The sequence below is a fragment of the Oncorhynchus tshawytscha genome, linkage group LG22 (genome assembly GCF_018296145.1).
Source record: "Oncorhynchus tshawytscha isolate Ot180627B linkage group LG22, Otsh_v2.0, whole genome shotgun sequence".
Classification (NCBI taxonomy): domain Eukaryota; kingdom Metazoa; phylum Chordata; class Actinopteri; order Salmoniformes; family Salmonidae; genus Oncorhynchus; species Oncorhynchus tshawytscha.
The window spans coordinates 32,978,386-32,999,523 of NC_056450.1; the positions used below are offsets into that span (position 1 = coordinate 32,978,386).

At 45.0% G+C, this 21,138-nt stretch overlaps 1 protein-coding gene across 5 annotated transcripts; it reads left to right on the forward strand.

Annotated features, from left to right (window-relative positions):
- Nucleotides 1-524: 524 nt before the first annotated feature.
- Nucleotides 525-21,138, forward strand: LOC112221328 (solute carrier family 26 member 6-like). Of its 5 annotated transcripts, none has more exons than XM_042304089.1 (19): nt 525-790; nt 6,313-6,452; nt 6,887-6,997; nt 8,531-8,871; nt 9,021-9,173; nt 10,640-10,722; nt 14,705-14,852; nt 15,460-15,573; nt 16,824-16,901; nt 16,972-17,067; nt 17,488-17,594; nt 17,706-17,775; nt 17,890-17,982; nt 18,407-18,517; nt 19,260-19,391; nt 19,498-19,698; nt 20,424-20,478; nt 20,572-20,717; nt 20,849-21,138. In XM_042304089.1, the coding sequence occupies exons 1-19, from the start codon at nt 651-653 to the stop codon at nt 20,873-20,875; spliced, it is 2,346 nt and encodes a 781-aa protein (XP_042160023.1). In that variant the 5' UTR covers nt 525-650; the 3' UTR covers nt 20,876-21,138. The 5 variants fall into 5 exon arrangements, with proteins under 5 accessions (XP_042160023.1, XP_042160024.1, XP_042160027.1 ...); XM_042304090.1 differs by having other exon boundaries at nt 18,407-18,505; XM_042304091.1 differs by lacking the exon at nt 525-790 and adding an exon at nt 5,594-5,741.

Below are 21,138 nucleotides of genomic sequence, written 5' to 3' on the forward strand. Positions count from 1 at the left end.
TAACCCAAACCTAATTCTAACCCTAAACCTGACCCTAAGCCTAAAATAGTCTTTATCTACAAAATGTCACCACTTGTTAGAATTGTCCTTGTTTTACTGTCCCTGTGAGGACTTCTGGAACCCGAAGGATAGTAAAGTTAGACCACACACACTACTGGCTTGGGGGTGAAGTGTTCCCTCATAAGGGCAGGAGAGGACTGTCACTCCCACACTCTGCTAAACTGGATACAAACTGAGACACAGCCAGGAGCGTGGGACTTCTTATTTCATGCTTTTGTAACTCTTATCAGGGTGTTGGACAGTTGTTGGTAATTGGCAGACAACTGTTGTTTTTGGACCAAGAGGTTTTTCTCTTTTAAGACTAATAGATTTTTAACTTTTTGGACCAACAGTGTTTTTTTCTAAGTAATGTTTTGGAGAGACCTGCACAGTGTTTCAGACTAGTCCAGACAGACAGACAGACAGACAGACAGACAGACAGACAGACAGACAGACAGACAGACAGACAGACAGACAGACAGACAGACAGACAGACAGACAGACAGACAGACAGACAGACAGACAGACAGACAGACAGACAGACAGACAGACAGACACAAAGCAATCAACACAAAGACACTCAGTGTTGGAAGACAGACAGGCAGACAACCATGGGTGTTGAAGAACAGAGAGCTGGGAAGTTTTACGTGGAGAGGGATGTTTTGGACGAGCTTTGCCTTGACCAGGTGGCCCGAAGACGGACACCCTCCACCACACCTCCCCTGAAGGACAGGGTGAAAGATTCCCTCAGGTAAGATATGGTCAAAGAGAAGGAGAGGGAGCAGGAGGGATGGGAGAGGGGGAGGAGGGAGGGATGGGAGAGGGGGAGGAGGGAGAATAGTGCACGTGGGGAGCAGGAACAGGCATCAGTTTCACTATTTGCTGACTAATTCTGCAGATGAATAACATGCATTGACAAAAGCTATTTTGGATGTGTCTGTGTTGATTTCAGTTTACAATTTACTGCCCAGGTTATTTGAGGACAGTTGAGTAAGGCACGTAGATGAGCGTGTGTGTGTGTGTGTTACGTGTTTGAATGTGTGATGTGCTCCTTTATATGGTTGCAATGGATGATCTTTCATTATGCAATCCCACTGACGCAGGGAGAGGTAAGCTAGAAGTAGAATGAACGAGAGGGACAGTCTGTAGCGGACAGAGAGGGACCGTCTGTAGCGGACAGAGAGGGACAGTCTGTAGCGGACAGAGAGGGACAGTCTGTAGCGGACAGAGAGGGACAGTCTGCAGCGGACAGAGAGGGACAGTCTGTAGCGGACAGAGAGGGACAGTCTGTAGCGGACAGAGAAGGAGAATATTAGAGAGAAAACAGATAGAGGATAAGAGAGAAGGATAATGAGAGGCACAGAGAGAGAAAGAAGAGAACAGATAAAGGTGCAGAAAGATAAGACAGGACAGCTGTCCATATGAAAAATACTACAGTATACTATGGTCTAAATACTGTAGTATTACTATATTTATATACTATAGTTTTCACTGTAGTGTTTTTGCGGAAGTATACTATAGTTTTCACTGTAGTGCTTTTGCGGAAGTATACTATAGTATTCACTGTAGTGTTTTTTGCTGTAATGTGCTGTAGTATTTTCACAGACTGTAGTATACTATAGTATTCACTGTAGTGTTTTTGAGGACAAACTAGTATACTATAGTATTCACTGTACTGTTTTACAGACTTTACTGTAGTATTCACTGTAGTGTTTTTACAGATGTTAATGTAGTGTTCACTATATGGTTTTGTGGACTTGACTGTAGTACAGTGTATTACAGTATAAATACTATAGTAATTACTGTAGTGTTATTGCAGGTATTACTGTAGTATTTACTAGTGTTTTTTGTTCTATTATCTTTGACATATAAGATAGACTATGAGCAAATACTCCATAAACTGAAGGTAGGACTGGAGACTGAACAAATAGTTCAACACTTCTGCTGTTTTCTATCATCTGTAAGGGAACACAATATATGGTCTATAATTGGCATGTAGGTTTCTTACTTATGGGTGGCACAAATTTGGATATGGGGGATGGGTATGGGTGGAGCATATGCAAATTGAATAATGTAGTATTAGTATAGTTTTTTTTAAACTATGTTTTATTGGACATTACCGTAGTATTTACTACAGTGTTTTTGGCAGATAATATTGTAGTATTTAATATAGTATTCTACAGTATACTACAACATTTTATAGTAAGCACTACATGGTTAAGGGATACCACAGTGTGTAGTACAGTATTCTACAGTATATTACAAAATTATATAGTAAGCACTACATGATCAAGGGATACACTACAGTGTGTAGTATACAGTAGTAATCCACAGTATACTACACAATTATATAGTTCGCACTACACGATCAAGGGATACGACAGTGTGCAGTATAGAATTCTACAGTATACAGGTTTGCTACAAAATACTATATAATTCTATAGTAACAGAATACTATATCATTATATAGTAAGTACTATAGTATTCTATAGTAAACTGTAGTCTTTTTTATCTGGGTTATGAAAGGCAGACAGTTTGGTCCAGGCCAGACAGTTTGGTGTGACTTACAGTGGCGTTGACTTATTCAGACAGACAGTTTTCACCCCCTTGGCATTTATCCTATTTTGTTGCCTTAAAACCTGAAATTAAATAGATTTTTGGGGGGGGTTGTATCATTTTATTTTAAACAACATGCCTTCCACTTTGAAGATGCAAAATATTTGTTATTGTGAAACCATCAAGAAATAAGACAGAAAAGCAGAAAACTAGAGCGTGCATAACCATTCCCCCCCCCCCTCTTTGCAGCAATGACAGCTGCAAGACTCTTTGGGTATGTCTCTATAAGCTTGGCACATCAAGCCACTGGGGTTTCTGCCCATTCTTCAAGGCAAAACTGCTCCAGCTCCTTCAAGTTGGATGGGTTCCGCTTGTGTACAGCAAACTTTAAGTCATACCGCAGATTCTCAATTGGATTGAGGTCTGGGCTTTGACTAGGCCATTCCAAGACATTTAAATGTTTCCCCTTGCTTTTGCAGTATGCTTAGGGTCATTGTCTTGCTGGAAGGTGAACCTCCGTCCCAGTCTCAAATCTCTGAAAGACTGAAAGAGGTTTCCCTCAAGAAATTCCCTGTATTTAGCGCCAAACATCATTGCCAGCAGCATACCACCCTGCACACCACTGCTGGCTTGCTTCTGAAGCTAAGCAGGGTTGGTCCTGGTCAGTTCCTGGATGGGAGGGCCAGTAGGAGGCACTCTTTCCTCTGGTCTAAAGAAATATCCCAATGCCCCAGGGCAGTGATTGGGGACACTGCCCTGTGTAGCGTGCTGTCTTTCGGATGGGACGTTAAACAGGTGTCCTGACTCTCTGAGGTCCTTAAAGATCCCATGGCACTTATCGTAGGGGTGTTAACCCTGGTGTCCTGGCTAAATTCCCAATCTGGCCCTTAAACCATCACTGTCACCTAATAATCCCCAGTTTACAATTGGCTCATTAATCCCCCCTCCTCTCCCCTGTAACTATTCCCCAGGTCATTGCTGCAAATGAGAATGTGTTCTCAGTCAACTTACCTGGTAAAAAATAATGGATAAATTAAAAATTCCTTCCATTCTGACCAGTTTCCCAGTCCCTGCTGATGAAACACAGCCTGATGCTGCCACCACTATGCTTCATTGTGGGGGTGATGAGAGGTGTTGGGTTTGCGCCAGACATAGCATTTTCCTTGATGGCCAAAAAACACAGTACCTTCTTCCACATGTTTGGGGAGTCCCCACATGCCTTTTTGTGAACACCAAATGTGTTTGCTTATTTTTTTCTTTAAATTTCTTTGGGATAGGGGGCAGTATTTTGACACCCGGATGAAAAGCATGCCCACAGTAAACCACCTGCTATTCAGACCCAGAAGCTAGGATATGCATATAATTTGTAGATTTGGATCGAAAACACTCTAAAGTTTCTAAAACTGTTAAAAATTATGTCTGAGTATAACATAACTTACTTGGCTGGCAAAACCCTGAGGACAAACCATCCAGGAAAATCTTTTTGAGTTCACTGTGTTTTCAATTGGTTTTCTATGGCAAACTAGATTTATGAGGCACTTGCTTGCAGTTCCTATGGCTTCCACTAGATGTCAACAGAATGTAGAAATTGGTTGATGTTTTTCCTTTGAGAAATGAAGAAGTACGGCTATTCAGAATGAGAGTCAAGCCTAGTGGACTCTTTTGTTTGGGGCGCGCGACCTGGAGCTCGCTCCACTTTGATTTTATCTGCTATTGAACACAGTATATTCCGTCTTAAATTTGATTGATTATTTACCTTTTAGGATACCTAAGGATGGATTAGGAACGTTGTTTGAAATGTTTGGACAATGTTTACAGGTAACTTATTAGATAATTTGTAGTCATGTTGGGCGAGTTGGAACCGGTGTTTTTCTGAATCAAACTCGGCAAATAAATGGACATTTTGAGGATATAAAAAGAAGTTTATCGAACAAAAGGACCATTTGTGATGTTTCTGGGACATATTGGAGTGCCAACAGAAGAAGATCTTCAAAGGTAAGGCATGAATTATATCGTTATTTCTGACTTTCGTCGCCACCTGCCTGGTTGAAAATTATTGTTATGCATTTGTGTGGTGGGGTGCTGTCCTCAGATAATCACATGGTTTGCTTTCGCTGTAAAGCCATTTTGAAATCTGACACCGCGGCTGGATTAACAAGAAGTTAAGCTTTATTTTGACATATTGCATGTGTATTTACAAGAATGTTAAATATTTACAATTCTGTAGTTTGAATTTGGAGCCCTGCACTTTCACTGGATGTTGGTCAGGTGGGACACTACCGTCTCACCTAGCATAGATAGGTATTAAGCAATGGCTTTTTTTCTGGCCACTCTTCCGTAAAGCCCAGCTCTGTGGAGTGTATGGCTTAATGTCGTCCTATGGACAGATACTCCAACCTCCACTGTGGAGCTTTGCCACTCCTTCAGCATTATCTTTGGTCTCATTGTTGCCTCGCTGGTTAATGCCCTCCTTGCCTGGTCTGTGAGTTTTGGTGGGTGGCCCTCTCTTGGCAGGTTTGTTGTGATGCCATATTCTTTCTGTTTTTTAATAATGGATTTAATGGTGCTCCATGGGATGTTCAAAGTTTCTGATATTTTTTTATTACCAAACCCTGATCTGTACTTCTCCACAACCTGTTTGGAGAGCTCCTTGGTCTTCCTGGTGCCGCTTGCTTGGTGGTGCTACTTGCTTGGTGGTGTTGCAGACTCTGGGCCTTTCAGAACAGGTGTACATATACTGAGATCATGTGACACTTAGATTGCAGGTGGACTTTATTTAAGTAATAATGTGACTTCTGAAGGTAATTGGTTGCACCAGATCTTATTTAGGGGCTTCATAGCAGAGGGGGTGAGTACATACGTACGCAACACTTTTCCCTTTTTTATCATTTTTTGAAACAAGTTATTTTTTCCACTTCACCAATTTGGAGTATTTTGTGTATGTCCATTAGATGGAATCCAAATAAAAATCTATTTCAATTACAGGTTGTAATGAAACAAAATAGGAAAAACGCCAAGGGGGTGAATACTTTTGCAAGGCACTGTATCCAGACTGGTCCAGGCCGTGTGACCTATTGAGGCTTGAAGAGAAAAGTTAATCTTCCTCTGGACCTGAGCCCCGATGGCCTCTTGAAACTGAAACATAGGTTAATATTTGGTGACAGTGCGGAACACTATCACAGAGTATGACACTACACTGCCACCAAATATTAACCTATCAGAGAGTATCACACTGCACTTCCACCAAATATTAACCTATAACAGAGTATGACACTGCACTGCCACCAAATATTAATATATCAAGTCAGAAAAAATGAACTCATTAAAAACACAAGACAAAGCCAAGAACGCTTTAGCTACATAATCCAGATGAACATTCCAAACACAGATTACACCTCTTTTGTTTTCACTTAAACAGAACCGTACAGATAGTTGTCATGGTTTCTCTGTAAACCCCGGTCCTGGAGGGACACGGTGTGTGCAGGTTTTTGTTCCAGCCTAGCTTTAAGTCTCCTGGTTAGTTAAATCATATGTGTTGGAGCTGGGCTAGAACAAGACCCTGCACACACTGTGGCGCTCCAGGAGAAGAGTTGCATACCAATGCCCTTTCCACCAACTGTTAAACTCAGCAGACACATTTCAGTTGTCACAAATGGATAACAAAACTGTATTCCTCTTTTCTCCAACTCTCCATGATGCACTCCGCCCTGGTGTCAGGTGTTCCATGCCCAAGCTGAAGCGCTCTGTGCTGAGCACTTTGCCTGTCCTGTCATGGTTGCCACGTTACTCAGTGAGAGACAACGGCCTGGGAGACCTCATCTCTGGCATCAGCGTTGGCATCATGCACCTGCCTCAGGGTCTGTGCTACATCTACTGTCTGACCAAACACACATGCACACAGGGCCCAATAACAGGGTCCGATCACAGGGTGTGATCACAGGGCCCGATCACATGGTCCAGTCACATGGTCCAGTCACAGGGCCAGATCACAGGGTCGAATAACAGGGCCGGATCACATGACCCGATCATACCTTGAAATCAGCAATACGTGTAACTCACATGGAAATCTCCCAAATCTCCTGCTAATGGAAAAGGACTACATAAATATATTTGATTGATTGATGCCAATGTTTGAGGTATGGAAAAGCCTGATTTACATAAATTGATCTCAAGTTATTGTTTAATCTCTTTGGGCTGTTAAATTCCTAAAAGTTACATGACCTATTTGAGAATATATGATAACTATCTATTTTGTGAAGACTATGAAGACCTTCCTGTAACATTTGCCTAGGTATGGCCTATGCTCTCCTGGCCTCTGTGCCTCCAGTGTTTGGTCTCTACACCTCCTTCTACCCTGTACTGGTCTACTGCATCCTTGGCACCTCCAGACACATCTCCATAGGTAAGACAGAGTGGAGAGAGGAGGAGACAGAGAGAGGGGGAAAGAGAGAGGAGGAGACAGAGAGAGAGGGGAAGAGAGAAGAGGAGACAGAGAGAGAAGGAAAGAGAGAGGAGGAGAAAGAGAGATAGGGAAAGAGAGAGGAGGAGACAGGGAGAGGAGGGGAAAGAGGAGGAGACAGAGAGAGGAGGAAACAGAGAGGAGGAGAAAGAGAGAGAGGGATAGAGAGAGGAGGAGACAGGGAGAGGAGGGGAAAGAGAGAGGATGAGAAAACTGAGGAGAAAGAGAGAGAGGGAAAGAGAGAGGAGGAGACAGAGAGATGGGGAAAGAGAGAGAGGGAAAGAGTGAGAGGGAAAGAGAGAGGAGGAGACAGAGGATGAGAGAGGAGGAGAAAGAGAGGATGAGAAAGAGGGAGGAGGAGACAGAGAGAGAAGGAAAGAGAGAGGAGGAGAAAGAGAGAGAGGGACAGAGAGGAGGAGACAGGGAGAGGAGGGGAAAGAGAGAGAGGGATAGAGAGAGGAGGAGACAGAGAGATGGGGAAAGAGAGAGAGGGAAAGAGAGAGAGGGAAAGAGAGAGGAGGAGACAGGGGAGGAGGAGACAGAGAGAGAGGGAAAGAGAGAGGAGGAGACAGAGAGATGAGGGGAAAAGGGAAAGAGAGAGAGGGAAAGAGAGAGGAGGAGACAGATAGAGGAGGGGAAAGAGAGAGGAAGAGAAAGAGAGAAGGGAGAAAGAGAAAGAGGGAAAGAGGGAAAGAGAGAGGAGGAGAAAGAGAGAGGGAGACTGTTACAGGAATAATATTCCTCTGTTTTAATACCCAATTAAAATTAAACACTCTGTCAATTCATAAGAATCTGTATGACTCTTATTTGTATAAAATGCACAGAGACCAGTCTTAAAGTCAATCAGCAGCTTTTATTCTCGAGAGTACTGCCCATGATACATTTTACCACAGGTTATAAACTGAAAATGACGTCATTAGTTTTAGTACTAGCCCGTCTCATCTCCGCTCCAGTACAATGGCTGTATGGTTCTCACATCGTCTCTCCCTATTAAGATCATTTATGAACGGAGCCAAGGTCTGCCTGTGTAGATAAGCATTCTAGCCAGTCTGGCTATAAGTTCATTCATTTCTACCAAGGAACAGACAGTCATTGTTCTAATTCTTGATTATATTTACACACATTATATTCAGTACTAGGATTATAAAGAAAATTCATACATATACAGCAACATAATAGTATTCTGATTAGTCAGTCCTGATTGAAATGTATACATAATTAGTCATTATTGATAAAAATTCCCTTAACAGAGACAGAGAGATGAGGAGAAAGAGAGAGGAGAAGCCAGAGGTGGGGACAGAGAGAGGAGGAGACAGAGAGAGGAGGAGACAGAGGAGGAGAAAGAGAGAGGAGAAAGGAGGAGAATGAGAGAAAGGAGGAGAAAGAGAGAGAGGGAGAAAGACTTGAGAGAGTGAATGTTTTAATATCATCGGTCAGAGGAATAATGAGTTTCACTAAGGTGGTGTTTTTCCTCAGGAACGTTTGCTGTGATCAGCATCATGATAGGCAGTGTGACAGAGAGGCTGGCCCCAGACAGTGACTTCACATTCCTGAATGGAACCAACGGGACAGGCGTTCTGGATGTGACAGCCCGTGACGCCTACAGAGTTCAGATAGCAGCCAGCACCACTGTACTGAGTGGGCTCTTTCAGGTCCTGTTGGGCATGGTGCGGTTTGGTTTCGTGGTGACGTACCTTTCGGAGCCCCTGGTACGTGGCTACACAACAGGAGCAGCTACACACGTGGTCATCTCACAACTCAAATACATCTTTGGTATCCACCCTGCACGCTTCTCCGGACCACTGTCTCAGGTCTATGTGAGTACACACAACACATCCACACTCAAGCACACAGACACACACACACCGACACAGACAGATGTGACAAAGTTGTACAAGTTTTCCACCTAGTGGATGCAGGCAATAACAGTCTGACTGTCCATCTCTCTCTCTCTCTCTCTCTCTAGATCCTAATAGACATCTGTAGACATCTGCCAGAGACTAACATTGGGACCCTGGTGGTTAGTCTAGTGGCCTTGGTGGTCCTCATAGTGGTCAAAGAACTCAACTCCTGTTATGAGAAGAAACTACCTCTGCCTATTCCCATAGAACTCATAGTGGTAAGTCCTCCATACCTAACCGCTCTCTGTGTCATTAGTCACACAATCATTGATTGATTGACTGATTCATTGATTGATTGATTTAGTTTATTAGATCATTACAAGTAGAAGGCTGCGTCAGAGACAACATTACATACAAGTCTTTTCCTTCCTCCTGCCAAGTCTTTTCCTTCCTCCTGTCCAGTCTTTTCTATCCTCCTGCCAAGTCTTTTCCTTCCTCCTGCCAAGTCTTTTCCTTCCTCCTGCCAAGTCTTTTCCTTCCTCCTGCCAAGTCTTTTCCTTCCTCCTGCCAAGTCTTTTCCTTCCTCCTGTCCAGTCTTTTCCTTCCTCCTGTCCAGTCTTTTCTATCCTCCTGTCAAGTCTTTTCCTTCCTCCTGCCAAGTCTTTTCCTTCCTCCTGCCAAGTCTTTTCCTTCCTCCTGTCCAGTCTTTTCCTTCCTCCTGTCCAATCTTTTCCTTCCTCCTGTCCAGTCTTTTCCTTCCTCCTGTCAAGTCTTTTCCTTCCTCCTGCCAAGTCTTTTCCTTCCTCCTGCCAAGTCTTTTCCTTCCTCCTGTCCAGTCTTTTCCTTCCTCCTGTCCAATCTTTTCCTTCCTCCTGTCCAGTCTTTTCCTTCCTCCTGCCAAGTCTTTTCCTTCCTCCTGCCAAGTCTTTTCCATCCTCCTGCCAAGTCTTTTCCTTCCTCCTGCCAAGTCTTTTCCTTCCTCCTGCCAAGTCTTTTCCATCCTCCTGCCAAGTCTTTTCCATCCTCCTGCCAAGTCTTTTCCATCCTCCTGCCAAGTCTTTTCCTTCCTCCTGTCCAGTCTTTTCTATCCTCCTGCCAAGTCTTTTCCTTCCTCCTGTCAAGTCTTTTCCTTCCTCCTGTCCAGTCTTTTCCTTCCTCCTGCCAAGTCTTTTCCTTCCTCCTGTCCAGTCTTTTCCTTCCTCCTGTCCAGTCTTTTCCTTCCTCCTGCCAAGTCTTTTCCTCCTCTTTCTCTCTCTCTGTTTTGGTCCCTTGAACATGTGTGTTGTAATGAAAGCCACTAGAGGGCATCCTGTCATCATGGCTGATATCTATAAGGAGCGTAACAGAACACAGTGTCTTCTCATCCTGTTAAACATTTTGAGAGGAAGTTTATCTTATTCTCAGTTTAATGATCCAGATTTTTGTTGTGATATCATCAATTAGAATCAGTTGGAAGCTCTTGGTACATCTCAAAGGGTTAATATTCTACCCAGTCAGTGTGTTTTCCTCCAGTTCATGGTAGTGCTTGGTTTCTCATTGATCCAATAAAATGTTCACAAGTGATGAGCTCTGTTCAATGATTGGCCTGTGTTTCTGCTTGAATTCCAAACCCACACAGGGTCTGCGATAATGATTTACTCACAATTACACACATGCATGCATACAAGTTCCTACACGTGCAAACAACAGCAGATGCTTTGTTGTTGTGAGCATGGCAACCTATATGTGTGTGTGTGTGTTACAGATCGTAGCAGCAACACTCATCTCCTACTACGGTAACCTGAACAGCCAATACGACGTGGCCGTGGTTGGAGAGATCCCCAGAGGGTGAGTGTTTATGTGTGTGTGTGTGTGTGTGTGTGTGTGTGTGTGTGTGTGTGTCAGTAGCTATAGGTTGTTGACTGTGACCTGGTCTGTTGGGGCAGAGTGCTCTCCTGGTCAAGGTTACACTCAGAACAACATAAGGAGGGGCAAGGTAAGAAAGTATCGGAGGGTGACATCAAACATAACCTACAATTTCAAATGGATTCAATTTAGATATCTTTGTATGTGGCCTACACACAATACCCCGTAATGTCAAAGTGGAATTATGTTTTTCAAATTGTTTTCAAATTAATACAATTTTAAAAAGCTGAAATGTCTTGAGTCAATAAGTGTTCGACCCCTTAGTTATGGCCAGCCTAAATAAGTTCAGGAGTAAACATGTGCGTAACGAGTCACATATTAAGTTGCATCATGTTATGGGTATTTCAGCATAAAAAATAAATGGAATGGAAATATGCACAGGCAAAATCCTAGAGGAAAACCTGGTTCAGTCTGCTTTCCACCAGACACTGGGAGATGAATTCACCCTTCAGCAGGACAATAACCTAAAACACAAGGCCAAATCTACACTGGAGTTGCAAAACAAGAAGACAGTGAATGTGGCCGAATTACAGTTTTGACTCAAATCTACTTTAAAATCTATGGCAAGACCTGAAAATGGTTGTCTAGCAATGATCAACAACCAATTTGACAGAGCTTGAAGAATTTTTAAAGAATAATGGGCAAATGTTACACACAGCTGTAATCGATACCAAAGGTGCATCTACAAAGTATTGACTCAGGCATATGAATACTTAAGTACACTGAACAAAAATGTAAACGCAACAACAGGTAAAGTGTTGGTGCCATGTTTCATGAGCTGAAATAAAATATCCCCATGCTGAGGAGTATTTCTGTCTGTAATAAAGCCCTTTTGTGGGGAAAAACTCATTCTGATTGTCTTGGCCTGGCTCCCCAGTGGCTGGGCCTGGATCCCCAGTGGCTGGGCCTGGATCCCCAGTGGCTGGGCCTGGCTCCCCAGTGGCTGGGCCTGGCTCCCCAGTGGCTGGGCCTGGCTCCCCAGTTACTGGGCCTGGATCCCCAGTGGCTGGGCCTAGCTCCCCAGTGGCTGGGCCTGGATCCCCAGTGGCTGGGCCTGGCTCCCCAGTGGCTGGGCCTGGCTCCCCAATGGCTGGGCCTGGATCCCCAGTGGCTGGGCCTGGCTCCCCAGTGGCTGGGCCTGGCTCCCCAGTGGCTGGGCCTGGCTCCCCAGTGGCTGGGCCTGGATCCCCAGTGGCTGGGCCTGGCTCCCCAGTGGCTGGGCCTGGATCCCCAGTGGCTGGGCCTGGATCCCCAGTGGCTGGGCCTGACTGCCCTCCAAGGCTTACCCTGGGCAGCACCACTGCCCAGTCATGTGAAATCCATAGATTAGGGCCTTGGAGAATATTTAAATAGACTGATTTCCTTATATGAACTGTAACTCAGTAAAATCTTTGAAATGATTGCATGTTGTGTTGATATTTTTCTTGATATTTCTGTACTTTACTATTATTTTTTGGCAAAAATCTCTAAAAACATGTTTTCACTTTGTCATTATGGGGTATTGTGTGTAGATGGGTGCGAAAAAAATATATTTAATAAATGTTGAATTCATGCTGTAACACAACAAAATGTGGAATAAGTCAAGGGGTATGAATACTTTGTGAAGGTACTTTAGCTCATTGAGAAGGAGTCATCCTAGAGCAGGGATGGACAACTTTGATAGGGTGGGGGCTGAACTCATCATGAGGGACCGCAAAGGCTCATGGGGCTGTGTACCCACCCACATCCATACCCACACATACAGTCAGAGCCGGACCTAGCCTTTTGGGGACATTTAGGGTAATGCGTACTAGCTGATTTGGTCTTCAGATTGCTGGACTGCCAAAGACCAAAGCCAAGCAGCTGATAATTCTATTGATCCAGGTCAGCTGTTGTAGGCATCTTATCGGTATTCAACTTGATCAAGTTGTCAACGATTTACTTTAAATTGATAATTTCATTCTTTCAAATGTAAAACCCTTTTCTTTATAACGATGCTTTACCTCCAGTAGCCTACAAGTACATCATCACTTGGTTTACCGTCTATCAATTAGGTTCATTTGAGTCATTATCACAATACCTGTGCATTGTTATGGAATGAAATACCTTCAAATGATTATTTGTTTGGCTAATCATCTCTACATAATCTTTGGATGCTGACTAATGAAGGTAGTTTTCTACCGTCCTGCCTCAACAGACAGCACCCTCGTCGCTGTTTACACAGCCAGTGTTTGAAAGACCAGGCACCTGCACTGTATGACCTCTAATATGTGGTCCGGGGCATCCTAATGATTAACTCTAGAATATTATTCATTGTATATGGGTCATTGAGTGTGTGTACATTTGTCACGACACCTGTTACCACTGTTGAAGGACCTAGAGGACCATCAGCGGCAGGAATCAAGAGGATTTGTTGGGGATAATGGAGGAAGGGGTCTGGACAGGGGCAGTAATGGAGGAAGGGGTCTGAGCAGGGGCAGTAATGGAGGAAGGGGTCTGGACAGGGGCAGTAATGGAGGAAGGGGTCTGGACAGGGGCAGTAATGGAGGAAGGGGTCTGGACAGGGGCAGTAATGGAGGAAGGGGTCTGGACAGGGGCAGTAATGGAGGAAGGGGTCTGGACAGGGGCAGTAATGGAGGAAGGGGTCTGGACAGGGGCAGTAATGGATGGAGGAAGGGGTCTGGACAGGGGCAGTAATGGAGGAAGGGGTCTGGACAGGGGCAGTAATGGAGGAAGGGGTCTGGACAGGGGCAGTAATGGAGGAAGGGGTCTGGAGGAAGGGACAGGGGCAGTAATGGAGGAAGGGGTCTGGACAGGGGCAGTAATGGAGGAAGGGGTCTGGAGGAGCAGGGGCAGTAATGGAGGAAGGGGTCCGGGCAGTAATGGGGCAGTAATGGAGGAAGGGGTCTGGACAGGGGCAGTAATGGAGGAAGGGGTCTGGACAGGGGCAGTAATGGAGGAAGGGGTCTGGACAGGGGCAGTAATGGAGGAAGGGGTCTGGACAGGGGCAGTAATGGAGGAAGGGGTCTGGACAGGGGCAGTAATGGAGGAAGGGGTCTGGACAGGGGCAGTAATGGAGGAAGGGGTCTGGACAGGGGCAGTAATGGAGGAAGGGGTCTGGACAGGGGCAGTAATGGAGGAAGGGGTCTGGACAGGGGCAGTAATGGAGGAAGGGGTCTGAGAAGGGGCAGTAATGCAGGAAGGGGTCTGGACAGGGGCAGTAATGGAGGAATGGGTCTGGACAGGGGCAGTAATGGAGGAAGGGGTCTGGACAGGGGCAGTAATGGAGGAAGGGGTCTGGACAGGGGCAGTAATGGAGGAAGGGGTCTGGACAGGGGCAGTAATGGAGGAAGGGGTCTGGACAGGGGCAGTAATGGAGGAAGGGGTCTGGAGGGGCAGTAATGGGGAAGGGGTCTGGACAGGGGCAGTAATGGATGAAGGGGTCTGAGCAGGGGCAGTAATGGAGGAAGGGGTCTGGACAGGGGCAGTAATGGAGGAAGGGGTCTGTACAGGGGCACTTCCCCTCAACTCTCTCCTCCCTCTCCCCTTTGTCCCACCTCTCCTCCCTCTCTTCCTCTCCTCTCTCCTCTTTCCCCCTCTTCTCTCTCCTCCCTCTCCTCTCTCTCCCCTGTTCTCCCTCTCCCCTGTCCTCTCTCCTCCTTCTCCTCTATCCTCTTTCCCCCTCTCCTCCCTCCTTCCTCTCCCTCTCCTCAATCCTCTCCTCCCTTTCTCCCTCTCCTTCCTCTCTCCCTCTCCTCTCTCTCCTCCCTCTCCCCCTCTTCTCTCTCTTCCATCTCCCCCTTTCACCTCTCCTCTCCCCCTTTCACCTCTCTCTTCCCTCTCCCCCTCTCCATCTGTCCTCCTTCTCCCTCTGTCCCTCCTCCTCTCTATTTGACCTTTCCCTCCTCTTCTTCTTCATCCCTAGGCTGAAGTCTCCCAGTCTACCTGACGTCAGTCTGTGGGGTACGGTGGTTGGTGATGCGTTTGCTGTGGCCATAGTGGGTTATGCCATAAACATCTCCTTGGGAAAAACCTTCGGCCTGAAACACGGCTACAAGGTGGACAGCAACCAGGTGGGACACACACACGCACACAGTTATGCAGGTAGGCAAGGGTATGCTTGAGGTTGTTCTGCTCTGAAGGAGAGAGACAGCTCTCTGGTCCTGAATGTTTAATGGCCGACACGCTCTGCTCAGTCAAGCACAGATGTAGGATCTTAGTTTAAGCCAGTTTGCTACAGCAGGAAAATAATCCTGCAGCAACAGGAAATGTGAATTATTATGCAGATTATAATTAATGGATATTTTTTATAGGAGTTAATACATTTTATGTTATGTCAAATCAAGTCTGAAATTTTATAGAGGATATTTAAAACTATAGAAGCTTTTTAAACCTTAAATACACTACAAGTTTGCATTCCCTGTTTGCCAGGAACATTTTTATCAACAAAAGAGCGATCAAATTAAGATCCCACATCTGTATGGATGAGAACTACACCAGTTGCAGTTAACAATACAATGGGGGCTGTGGAGCAGCTGGGACTCAGTATAGTCTGAACATGCGCTAGGACCTATTTACATGTGGTGGTCAAATGATGGTCATTAGTGCATTCTCTGGCATCTGCATATCTCTCTCTCTCTCTCTCTCTCTCTCTCTCTCTCTCTCTCTCTCTCTCTCTAGGAGCTGGTGGCTCTGGGTCTCAGTAACACAGTGGGAGGATTCTTCCAATGCTACTCTGTCACCTCTTCTATGTCCCGTAGCCTCATCCAGGAGAGCACTGGGGGCAGGACACAGGTAACGTGCATTCAGAAAGTATTCAGACCCCTTGACTTTTTCTACATTTTGTTACGTTACAGCCTTATTCTTAAGTTGATTAAATTAAATGTTTTCCTCGTCAATCTACATTTCTAAAAACAGGTTTTTAGAAATGTTTGCAAATGTATAAATAAATGTAAAGAACTGAAATACTTTATTTACATACTTATTCAGAACCTTTGCTATGAGACTCGAAATTGAGCTCAGGTGCATCCTGTTTCCATTGATCAGCCTTGAGATGTTTCTACATCTTGATTGGAATTCAATTGATTGGACATGATTTGGAAAGGCACACACCTGTCTATATAAGGTCCCACAGTTGACAGTGCATGTCAGAGACAAAAACAGACGGAAGCCACTCCACAGGAAAAGGTACATGAGAGCCTGCTTGGAGTTTGCCAAAAGGCAACTAAAGGACTCTCAGACTATGAGAAATAAGATTCTCTGCTCTGATTAAACCAAGATTGAACTCTTTAGCCTGAATACCAAGCGTCACGTCTGGAGGAAACCTGGCACCATCCCTACGGTGAAGCATGGTGGTGGCAGCATCATGCTGTGGGGATGTTCTTCGAGGGAAAGATGAACAGAGCAAAGCACAGAGAGATCCTTGATGGAAACCTGATCCAGAGCGCTCAGGACCTCAGACTGGAGGTTCACCCTCCAACAGGACAACGACCCGATGCACACAGCCAAGACAACGCAGGAGTGGCTTCGGGACAAGTCAATGTCCTTGAGTGGCCCAGCTAGAGCCCGGACTTGAACCCAATCAAACATCTCTGGAGAGACCTGAAAATAGCTGTGCAGCGATGCTCCCCAACCAACCTGACAGAGTTTGAGATGATCTGTAGAGAAGAATGAGAGAAAATACAGGTGTGCCAAGCTTGTAGCGTCAAACCCAAGAATAATCAAGGCTGTAATCACTGCCAAAGGTGCTTCAACAAAGTATTGAGTAAAGGGTCTGAATACTTACGTAAATGTGATATTTTGTTTTGTTTTTCATAAATTTGCAAAAATCTAAAGAAAATAACGTTTTTGCTTTGTCATTATGGGGTTTGTGTGTAGATTGATGGGGGGGGGGCAATTAAATCAGTTTTAGAATAAGGCTGTAACAAAACATGGAAAAGGTCAAGGGGTCTGAATACTTTCCGAATGCACTGTAAGTCCACCTGCTAATATTTCTGCAGGCCAGGCATACACACTGACTGATGTGTGTTTGTGTATTGTGTCAGGTTGCCGGGGTGGTTTCTTCAGTGATTGTGCTGATCACCGTCCTGCAACTGGGGTCACTGTTTGGGGAGCTACCCAAGGTATTTATCTCTCAACCCCCCCCAAACACACAACACCACTGATCTGATCTGGTGTGTGTGTGTGTCCTAGGCTGTCCTGTCCTGCATAGTGTTTGTAAACCTGAAAGGCATGTTTAAGCAGTACCTAGACATTCCTGCACTCTGGAAGAGCAACACAGTGGACCTGGTGAGAGCAACACATAAACTTCATATCTATGACCTGTATCCTAACTTGACGTATATGACTGAACATAGAACCCCTGGGGCCTCATTTATAACCTTTTACCGTAAATGTAACACTAAATATCTGTGGGGGGGTGTACAACTCAGTATTATATGGTTTCTAATGTTTTGTACACTCAGTGTATATCCCCCATTGGCACAAGGCCACTAGGGTACTTTTGCCTTCTTGCAATGTATTACTTCAAATACTTCAACCACTAGAAGTTGGTCTGAAGTTAGCGTGAGGATAAGCACATTCTCACGTCAAGTTCAGTTTTTATAAATGTGTTGGGGCATATTTTGTGCACAAGCACCGTTTATAAATGAGGCTCCTGGTTGCTGTGTATTCCCCCTATTGATTACATGTGTCTCTGTCGCCCCCTAGCTGGTCTGGTTGGTAACGCTGGTGTGCACTATCCTGCTGAACCTGGACCTGGGCCTGGCTGCATCCATCGCCTTCTCTCTGCTCACTGTCATCTTCAGAACACAGCTGTGAGTCTGTGTTTGTTTGATGTAGAAGGGAGAGAGGTTTACTTTCTAAACTGTACTGTGTCCCACTTTCTTCTCAAAGTGCATAACATTCCCGTTCTCTTTCTCTCCCAGGCCACGGTACTCTATTCTGGGGCAGGTTCCTGGGACTGAGCTCTACCTGGACACAGACACATACGAAGAGGTGAGACGGAGGACCTCAATACATACTGGGGGGGGTAGTGAACAATGGAGTTTATAGCAGCTTTTAGATGACTGTCTATTGGACCCCCCGTTTGTTTGTTGGTTTGTCCCGCAGGCAAAAGAGATCCCAGGTATCACTATCTTCCGTTCCTCCACCACAGTGTACTATACCAACGCTGAGTTATACCTGGACGCACTGCAGAAGAAGGTAGTGTGTGTTGTGTGTTTGTGTGTTTCTCTCAATCTGCCCTTTTTTATTTACTCTCTCTCAACCGCTCTTTCATTTCCTCACACAGAGCGGTATTTATTTCCTCACACAGAGCGGTATTCATTTCCTCACACAGAGCGGTATTTATTTCCTCACACAGAGCGGTATTCATTTCCTCACACAGAGCGGTATTCATTTCCTCACACAGAGCGGTATTCATTTCCTCACACAGAGCGGTATTCATTTCCTCACACAGAGCGGTATTCATTTCCTCACACAGAGCGGTATTTATTTCCTCACACAGAGCGGTATTCATTTCCTCACACAGAGCGGTATTCATTTCCTCACACAGAGCGGTATTCATTTCCTCACACAGAGCGGTATTCATTTCCTCACACAGAGCGGTATTCATTTCCTCACACAGAGCGGTGTTGACGTTGGGAAGCTGCTGACGAGAAAGAAGAAAAGAGATGCTAAACAAAAGAGGAAAGACAAGAAAGAAGAAAAGAAAGCTAAAAAGGAGGCAAAAAAACAGGTTCTACACACACATCACATATACATACAGTCCTATACACACACACATACCTACAGTCCTACACACACATATACATACAGTCCACACACACACACACACACACACACATCACATATACATACAGTCCTATACACACACACATACCTACAGTCCTATACACACACACACACACACACACACACACATCACATATACATACAGTCCTACACACACACACACACACACACACATCACACACAGTCCTATACACACACACACACACATACCTACAGTCCTATACACACACACACACACACACACATAACATATACATACAGTCCTATACACACACACATCACATATACATACAGTCATATATACACACACACACATCACACATACATACAGTCATATACACACACACACATCACATATACATACAGTCCTATACACACACATCACACATACATACAGTCATATACACACACACACACACATCACACATACATACAGTCATATACACACACACACATCACATATACATACAGTCCTATACACACACACACACACACATCACATATACATACAGTCCTATACACACACACACACATCACATATACATACAGTCCTATACACACACACACACACACATCACATATACATACAGTCCGACACACACACACACACACTGTACACAAAAATGGTTTTATACTATTATCAAGTGACATTATTTCAATGGATGTCTCTCCCCTTCCCTTCCCAGAATGGTGTGAATGGACACCTACCCAATGGTACAGTCCACCCAGAGGACAAGGTGGATGTAGAGAAGGGCTCCCCTGACCTGAAGGAAAACAGGACAGACATCGCCCTGACTGACAGACCCACTAATGGACAGGTCTGTAGCATAATGTACTCTAATTCTACAGGAAACACTCTAGATTCAAGCAAAACCTCAATTCACTCCAGAGCAGAGTAACATACAGTCTCTCTGTCAATCTAAGGTGAACTGGGCCTACGAGCAGCAATGGACCGGGTTGGACCTGGGCTCTGAGACTGGTAGTCATGGCGATGATGCCATAACCCAGACGTCCAGTACCGTAGGAGAAGAGACGAGAGGGAGGAGCTCCGACACACATACCATCATCCTGGATCTCTCCACAGCCAGCTTTGTAGACACCGTCACTGTGATAATGCTGAATAACGTATGTTTGTGTGTGTGGGAGGAGTGTGTGTGTTTTTGAAGGATGGGGACGGATGAAAGGGAGACAGGAGGAAAGACAGAGAGGGAGGGTTGATCACAGATGGGATGGAGAAGACAGTGAAAGAGAAAGGGAGAGAGAGAAGGAGAAAAAAGGAAGGAGAGGTTCATGTTTTCAGAAATGTATTTGTAGTTTCTTTGTATCCAGTCTCCTTATGTAACATTGTTCGCTGTCATACTCCTGAGTGGCCTTGTGCTTGAATCAAACAAAGGTCTTGTGTTCTGTGAGTAGGCAGGTCTAAATTAGATTGTTTTGTATGTCGGGGAAGAGGCACTTATAGAGATGTAGAGAGTGAAAAAGAGAGTGATGGAGAGAGGGAGAGTGGTGGAGAGAGTGGTGGAGAGAGAGGGGGAGAGTGGTGGAGAGAGAGGGGGAGAGTGGTAGAGAGGGGGAGAGTGGTGGAGAGAGAGAGAGAGAGGGGGAGAGTGGTGGAGAGAGAGAGGGGGAGAGAGAGAGAGGGAGAGAGTGGTGGAGAGAGAGGGGGAGAGAGAGGGGGAGAGTGGTGGAGAGAGAGGGGGAGAGTGGTGGAGAGAGAGGGATGAAGAGAAAAACCAGATGAATCCAAACTGGTGCAACACAAACAGTCTCGTAGAAAAACACGGCCTTCTTATTTGACCTTTCTCTTACTCTCTTTCCATCTCTCTCACTATTTTCTCTCTTTATTGCAGATATTCCGAGACTATAGAGAGATTGACATTGATATCTATTTAGCTGGATGCCAAGGTGAGTGTCTGTGCTAATTCATGCTGGTCTCTCTCTGGTCTAGCGTGTGTGGTCTTTGTGTGTGTTGTCTAACCTGGTTTGTCTTTCCTCCAGTTTGTGTGGTGGAGCAGTTATCCAGAGCAAGCTTCTTCTCTGAGTCCATCCCTAAGAGCCGTCTGTTCACTACGGTCCACGACGCCGTGCTACACAGCCTCCAGGTGCAAGGGGCCTCAGACGTTCCCATCTACGAGTGTGGACTGGTGAGTAGACCAAGCCCTCAAGGACATTTGGCTGGTTGTGGAACTGTCCTCCAAAATCAGCTGCATTCTTATGATTATATCAATGAATTGATTCTGATCTTACGTTCTGACATTATCTCCTTCTCTACTAGGACATGGCCTGCACTACCAAGATGTAACCAACATGGGTCACATTGGTCACAATTCTTTATGGAAAATAAGAAATAGTGGTTACTCATTTTAAATTATGCAATATTGATAGCATTATGGTGTTGGAAATGAAGTATCAATGTACCCTGATGATTCAAGTTCTCTTGAGTCCACAATCTTCAACACAGCACATATATCATAATACCATAAATGCCACCCCTGTTATTGTAATAGTGAGAGGTTAGCATGTCTTGGGGGGTATGATATTTGTGCGTCTGTAAATTTCTCACTC